The sequence below is a fragment of the Mytilus edulis genome, chromosome 8 (assembly GCF_963676685.1).
Source record: "Mytilus edulis chromosome 8, xbMytEdul2.2, whole genome shotgun sequence".
Classification (NCBI taxonomy): Eukaryota; Metazoa; Mollusca; class Bivalvia; order Mytilida; family Mytilidae; genus Mytilus; species Mytilus edulis.
This window is the reverse complement of record NC_092351.1, coordinates 25,765,718-25,773,846: the sequence shown is the minus strand read 5'-3', so window position 1 is coordinate 25,773,846 and position 8,129 is coordinate 25,765,718. Positions and strand designations below refer to the sequence as shown.

Sequence of the window (8,129 nt, the reverse complement as noted above, 5' to 3'; positions counted from 1 at the left end):
ACTCCAAAAGAAGGGACAACCGAGTGCATTTACAAGTGTGGGTATCCTGCTATGTAAGAATCACCTACAATACGAATTCACACTACATCAAAATGTCAAAATCGGTAATACGACACAATCGTTCCAATTATAGATCATGCAACTACGCTGGTATCTTAGGTTCTTAAACCGAAAAACATACCGCTAGTGAGTTCTATTTGGATTAGTTGCGTAAAGTGTAAAAAAAACATGTTGTTATTTAGTTTTTATAATCTTTCAGCATTTACTAGTCATATTTGCCCTGATCTTCTGTCTTCTATTATACTTATAATTCCTACTCACACGCGAATTTTATTACTTTTTTTAAATATATTTTCTTACAGTACGTAACAGAATCAGTCTTTTAGGAAATAATAACAAATGTATTTTATTACTCAATCTGTTATTGGATTATTGAAGAATTAGTTATATTTTCATTTCTGTTTAACCACATTTCGGTTTAAAAAATAAAATTTCAATTAAGTCTTTTTTAGTTGTGGCAGTCTTCATACACATTTTGCCGTCAACACTTGTACATTTTGATCAGTAGGATTGGCCACACAAAAGTCAAAGGATTCCATACCATGACAGACTGCCGCTGAAATAATATCAAATGTTATAGAGATCGGAGAAATTCTATTCCATAAAATAAATTAGATATAAACCTTAATTTAGATATTAAGCTACTTTCAGTATAACGATCAAGACAGAAATTTCAAGAAGATAAAAACGAAGCACTTAAATCAAAATGTGCACCAAAACATCACCTGAAGTCTTTCCATGGAAATTCCTAAGTTCAAAAGACAAGATTTGAAGATACAAAGACATTTTATGTTATAAAAGAAAGACTCATCATGTGAAAGTTCGTGCAGTTTTGATGAAAACTCATATAATCAATGTATTTTGGTACTTGTGTTTAGCGTTGTTGTGATTGTGGTCCCATAAGCATTTATTCTAATGCGCCCTTTTCAACATAATTATATATCATTTACGTCTAAATACATATTATTGCGGCTGAGAAACCCTGAAAAACTATGTGAGTTCCGGAAGTAAGTTTTTTATAACAATTTTAATTACTTATTTTCCCTATAAGACTGATGCCGGAATTATTTTTTCACATTTGTTGTTACATCTTTTACCCCCCCCCCCCCCCCCAAAAAAAAAACAAAACTGTTTTTTGGAATTATTAGAATGAAACATATTTTTGTTTATGTTACGAACCATAATCTCCATTCTGGTTAACAGCAATCATTGCACCACGAAACATTGGATAATATTGAGTTATCGGCCTCATTGCAGTTGTTAATGCATTTAATGGATCCATGCCTACCTGCATCATCATAACGGCATGAAACCTTAAAAGCGTAAATGAGGAATGTTTAAAGAAGAAATTACATTCTACCATAGCATGTATACAGTAAATTAACTAAATTCTAGGATGTTGGATATGAACTGATTATTATGTAGTCTTAGAAGCAAGATTTTTTACTTGTTGTTATTTGGTCAGATGAGTTAACCTTTTAAATTGAATTATAAAGCTTGTTCTAATGTTGCCCTGTTACAATACCGCACCAAGTTAGCTGAGGGTTTTGCGTCCGCCAACAAGTTTAGTCGACACATCTTTGGTACAATATTTTGGTGTTTATAGTTTGTAGTGTTTTTACATTTGTCATTTTAGGACTATACGGTTTGGTTTTTCATCATTGTTGACAGCCGTGCGGTGACGAATATGAACTTAATTCTATGTCTTGGTCTTTATACCATTGGCAATCAAGGCATAATTTCTAATTGCCATGTACAACCAATATAGAAAAACAGTTTATAACATGAGCGACAGAGATCTCAGTTCATAAATATCAGCCAAGATAAAAACTTCAATGTCATCGCATCACATAAAAATAAATTTTACTTAAGTAACGTACGCTGGTAAAAATCGCATCATGATATCGCCATTACCAGTAGAAGCAGCAGCGCCAACACCATTCATAGCATAGGAACCTGCTCCAACTATAGGAGAATCACCTACTCGTCTATAAAAATATACACTTTATATGAAACATTGTTAAAAAGTTCTCACATCAATCATGAAAATTGTAGATGTCTCACGATACACTTGGTCTAAATTCTGATCAATTCGCATTTCGGAGTATTCAATGATGACGTTTCACTCGAAAATCGTATCGTTTACACTCTGTGTTGCCTGGAAAAAAATCTTAAGACAAACTTTTGAAACAAACCGTTAATTTTCTTTACATCAAGTATCACTGGTAATCAAATGTTAAAATATTATTTTTACTCGACTGTTTTAAACTTCAAAGTTTTAATGGCCAAATTCTAGCATGGCATAAGTGATATCTGTTTTATTTTATACTCTTTAACTTCGTTATTGATTTGGCATTACAACTATAATTTCCGGGCCATTTGCAAGTCTTATATGAGATGTCTTGTTTCTTTATATATCGGTTAGAATTTTTATTTTAAAATGCTAGAAGACGGACTATAATACAAAGACGTACATGTAGTACTTTCTCCACTGAATAGTAAAAATTGGAGGTAGATCATGAGTACACTCTCAATTACACTATCAAAACAATAATCAAAGATTGACACATGGTACGGATAGCCACTGTTAGTACAACACATACCATGTGGTGGATGAAACCAGTTTTACGGTTGCAGTCACCAACAGGATGACATTAATTTGAACAGAAAGCAGGGTTGGGATGTTCTCACTACTATGCACAGAAATCTTAAGAAGCTGCAGATGTTGGTTGGATATAATGTCACTCAAGAAAAGAAAAGAAATCAGAAACTACATTCCTAAAAGAGGGACGAAAGATACCATAGGGAGAGTCAAACTCATAGATAGAAAATATCTGACAACGTCATGGCTAAAAAGAAAAAGAAAAACAGACAAATAATAGTACAGAAGACACAACATAAAAAAACTGTTTTGTCGTAAAATTTTCCTAACCCATTCAATGGTGTCTTTGGTATTAAATGAACTTCTGCTATAGTAAATAATCAGCTTGGGTCTAAATTTAACGACAGAATAAATTAGGCAAATGAACATATGGGTTGCAATCAGATAATGTTTTAGGTTTTCAGTGAAGTCACTGTTAGTCTTTTTTTCATTGTGCACGTGTATGGCATTGTTTTCTTAAATATATATTTGCAACCAAATTTATCTATGCTTATATGTGTATTATAAACGAATTATATTTCATATCTCATACCCGGGAATTTTGTGATTTAGTCCATTAGTAGATGTTCCAGAACTGATATCACCGTTTTGGTCAATAGCTAACATTGCAATAGTATCATGGTTATCTATGTCAATGCTATCCATTATTGATGAAGTAGTAGTGTTGTCTGGGTGGTATGGACCACAGCTAGAGGAAGGATCTGGAGTAACATTCTGAAAATGTGTACATGTCAAGTTCAGAGGTCCTTAATTTAAAACAAAAACATTTTGAAACTTGAATGAATTCTAATATAAATATATATTGTCATGAACTGATTTTCAAAAGATAGCAAGGTGATTTCTTTACATTCAGGGTTGGTATAAATAAACAGGCATATATCGGAATGATTAAGGTGTATGGGAGTCTAAATCAAAAATGATAGAATTTGTTCATACTTTGCCAAAACGTAGTATCTATTGATATATGTTCAAAGATATCATAAAATTGATAGGTCACCGTGCATTTTCTCAAGCTACACGTCGTGACAAAATGACACATTTTAAACTAAATGATAGAATTGTAAAATAAAATACGAGAAGATAGCTTTTATTAAATGCTTTGACAATTTCAAAAGAAAAGATAGGGTCACCGTGCTTTTTTTTTCGGCTAAATTACAAAATAGCAAAATTCCATGTAAATTCCTTCAGAAAAAGCACTATTTCATAGTTACCTCCCCTTAAAATGCCAATTAAAAAATATCAAAATTCAATCAGAACTAATCAACACTTGTACAAATATTAATATTTATAAGTTTTAATCTTCTAAATATGTTCTTTTAAATGCACATTAGCATTAATTATCTGCATTCCTGTATCAAATTGATAACTTGTACAAATATTAATATTTTATCAGTTTAAATCTTCTAAATATGTTCTTTTAAATGCACATGCACATTAATTATCTGCATTCCTGTATCAAATTGCTAACTTGATCGAAAATCTGGACCTTAGATTCTCTGTGTTTACAATCCAAGATTGCGAAAGACACCCATACCACCAAAATCCATACAGCGTTATCGTTCGGGTCATACTTCCATTTCTCTGAAAAGAAGCGTAGCCTGATGTCACCGCTGTTTCGGAGTTTGCCATACCACCTTAAATACTAGTATTTATGAAAAGTAATAAATCTACAGAGTTCGTTTTCTATCTTTATTTGTTTTTACAAATTTGCTTACTTAATCCAATGCATTCATACCTCCCAAAAATTGGGTTGGCAGGTCTTTTGTTTCCATTCACTATACTGAGATTCTGACTTTGATGACGACAAACTGCTATCCCAACCCAATCCCATATCACAAGCAAATCGAGAAGCTGAAATAATTCAATATATAATAATACGTTCATTCACTACAGGAGGCTGATAATTTATATGATATGATAAACAGAATATTGCATCTCAACCAAAATAACGCAACGTAAGAAAGAACGGAAAAACATGTAAAATAATTATAGATTATCGTTGATTATCTCAACGAGATAGATTTTCTCGCTTGAGCCGGGACGGCGAAAGCGAAAAAGGCAATCGAGTTGAGATGACCAATGATAATCTGTTCATGGCTATTTTCTCTATGACGACGTTGTCAATTTCATGTCAATTTCGTTAGCAACGCCACGTGCCTGCTTAGTTCCTAGCGATAATTTCCATCTCAAGCTAGTAGCATGATATGAAAAATATCACCAAAAAAAAGATCAAAGGAAAAATGCACAAAATAGCGATAAAAACGTTTATTTAATTTATATCTAAACTTCAACTTCGAGTATTTAACAAATAAATCCATTGAACATCAATGATGTCAGAATTTTTTCATAATAAATGAGGAGAGTATTATATAAATACATTTGTAACTCTTCGAATTTTACAAACTCATCACACTTACCTTTTTCTCCGACTAATAATGTATGTTTGGTATATTTCATTACAGCTTTTGCAACAGCAATGGCTGACTTGGTATTAGTCAAACATCCTACAGCACCAACATCCATTGTTTTTCTTCATAAAAGTCAATGATAATGTTTTATAAGTAAAAAATTAAATTGTGTATATTTTACTATGAAAACGATATAAAACTATTACAATATACAGAAATGGATTTTAATCAGACCGTTATTTTTCTCATTTGAATTTGTCATTTCGGGGCCTTTTATATGCTATATTAGATTACTATGTAGTTTGGGTTTTGTTCATTGTTAAAGGTCGTCGGGTACCTTATAGTTGAATGCTTCTATGTCATTTGGTTTGTCAGAGAGTTGCGTTTCATATGCAATCATGTCACATCTTCATTATACCCATCCATAATCATGGCATCGAGCGTTGTGTTTCCAGATTCATCTGGTTTCGAGCCAAAGCCAACAGCTCCACGACACTGCGCAGTCTCACATGCGCTGCATCCAGTTACAACTGCATCTACAGCATTGCCGTGATTTTGTGTTAGTTCTATCCACGCTAAAATGTAAAAATAGGAAAAACATAGAAAATATATGATTTGATATGTTGGATATAGATAAATGTTGAATACACGGTTATTGACAATTTATGTATTATATTACATTGTACATAACAGCAATATTAATTGTACTGAGTCTAATATTCTTGTGTTATTGAATTAAAATTGGTATATGCTCAAATAAAATAAAATGAGATGTAAATCAAAGTAAATTTGCGAGATGTTTTGCCTAGAAATGATTTATAAAAAGGTCTCCAGACAGGAAAATTAATTATCATTTCTTAATATCCGATATAGTTATGGTAGGAACTAAGTCTTGTGAAGTTAACTGACATCAAACACTTAAAATTTAAGCCATTCATAGTCATGATAGTGTATTTAAAACAAACCTGCTCTAGTTGCATTCGGGTACGACCATGTTGTGACCACAATAGGTGTTTTATCTCCACAAACAAACACAAGAATATTCAGTAATAGAATAGGTACCATTATCTTAACGTGCCTTTGATTAACCTAGTTGATAAGCTATTTTGACTACATCATTCAGATAAACGACAAAATTTGATCACGTCTCTCGAGGTTATTTTAACAATATCCATCTGCAAAGGGTTGAAAGGAATTTGTAAAACCAAAACAACACTCTTTCGAAATAAATAAGTTGGTTTCATATACTTACTGTATGCACTAGACCGAATAACGGTGTTTCAAAATTTAAATTGCTGTGCGAAATAAAGAGGAAATGTAAAGTCCTTTCTATGATTACCTTAGCTTTTGTAGACGAAACGCGCGTCTGGCGTAAATACAAAATTTAGTCCTGGTATCTATAATGAGTTTAATTCTAACCTCTTCCGTTCCTACCACATTTTTTTCCTTTCAATTGAATGACTTAATCTTCATATGGCTTAACCCGAATAATTCAGTCGTTATATTCCGCTGATCTACGAAGGCTACATTAACGCCTGAACGTCTTCCTCGATCAAGACCGTCAACCGGAAAATTCACACCGCTTTGCAATATGGGAATTTTGATTTAAATTGGCAGCTAAAGAAGGAGGAGTTCCGGATGTTAATTGATGATAAATGATGTAAACTGATGTTAATTGATGTTAATTAATTATTATCGGATTTGTGTTAATTGAACACACGTGTTTGGTAAGACAATTTCAAGAGAGTTGCGCAGACTCATATCCTGATCGCCGCTGATTGGCTCTCTCTCACAGAGAGCAGGCGACGCGGCCAATGATCACAAGGAGTTCAAGCCCTCGTGTGGGAGAAAATCGGACACGGAAAGGGCTTGAATTATTCGAGTTACATATGGCTGTAAGTTTTAAACTTTAAATGTATTAAACAACTTACAAAACTAAACAATAGCTGTTTAATGCGGGGTTCACACATTGCCGATTATTGCTCCCGTTTGAGATCAAACAGCGATACGTCATTGTATTTGAAGCACAATGATATGGTGCTATTACCTTTTGGCAATGTATGGTCGACTATTTTATAATATAATGTTATTTGTAAGGTGACTTGGGTGTCTTCTCCCATACTTTTATCATATTTAAAAAAAGGTATGATATAAACTAAATTTTGACAAAATATAAAAAAATTCTTTGAATTTTAATTCAGACCCCCTATCAACCTTACAGCAAGTTAATCTCTTTTTTTTAACTAGTGATTTCAAAACTGTTTTTTTTCTTCTTCATTTTATCAGTGTATAATTTGGTAACCAGTGTTTGTCGTGCGTTTTCATCAACTTACACAAACAGATCTTTAAAAGTAATTGATAGTCTCAAACATAAGATTTCCTGTGATAAGGGTCCGTTTCGAGTATGTGTGATTTTGATTGATTTGTTTACTCTGATGTTTGTCTGTTTATACCTATACATACGTATTAATAAATGTCAATATACTTTTGAATTTAATAGATCACATAAGCTTGTTGTTGTAAATTCAGAGGACGACGTGAGAACCATGTATGTCGACATGATATATATGCTCTTATGCATGCATCTTTCATCATAATGATTTCTGAAGAGCAAGCGAAGTTAGCACTGTCTATTAGCCGGGCGATTTCCTCAGGTTTAATGTTTAGTTTGTATGTTTTAAATAATTTATGGTATTTTATCAATTATACTAGAAACTATTGCTGTCTCTAAAATACAAAATTGTATCCTGGTATCTATAATGAGTTTATCTAAATACAGCGTCAAACCCAGTAGCAAGAGGTAAAACAATGAAATTGGCAATCTGATGGTAATGTTGCATGGAAGATAGTGGTCAAAGGGATCTAGGACAGAGTTCAAATTTCTGTAGTGAATATAGCAACAGGGATGTAAACGCTGACCTTTGGTTGACATTTGGTAAAACCAATTATTCGCTCAACTTCACCAAAAAAGCATATTTGAATCATATCAACATAACAAC

General features: G+C 32.7%; 1 protein-coding gene across 1 annotated transcript; it reads right to left on the bottom strand.

Moving 5' to 3' along the window:
- Positions 1–404: 404 nt before the first annotated feature.
- Positions 405–6,248, bottom strand: LOC139485187 (N(4)-(Beta-N-acetylglucosaminyl)-L-asparaginase-like). The gene is made up of 8 exons (XM_071269426.1): positions 6,096–6,248; positions 5,549–5,705; positions 5,140–5,252; positions 4,458–4,573; positions 3,255–3,436; positions 1,941–2,048; positions 1,240–1,373; positions 405–616 (listed from the first exon to the last, which is right to left on the bottom strand). Exons 1-8 carry the CDS (start codon positions 6,193–6,195, stop codon positions 525–527), a joined length of 1,002 nt encoding a protein of 333 aa, XP_071125527.1. The 5' UTR covers positions 6,196–6,248; the 3' UTR covers positions 405–524.
- Positions 6,249–8,129: the final 1,881 nt, after the last annotated feature.

Coding starts and splice junctions, on each gene's coding strand:
- LOC139485187 (XM_071269426.1), bottom strand. CDS start 6,195: ATGGTACCTATTCTATTACTGAATATTCTTGTGTTTGTTTGTGGAGAT. Junction 5,253..5,548: donor GATGCCATGATTATGGATGG/GTATAATGAAGA, acceptor ACTTTTATGAAG/AAAAACAATGGATGTTGGTG. Junction 3,437..4,457: donor GCCAACCCAATTTTTGGGAG/GTATGAATGCAT, acceptor ACACATTTTCAG/AATGTTACTCCAGATCCTTC.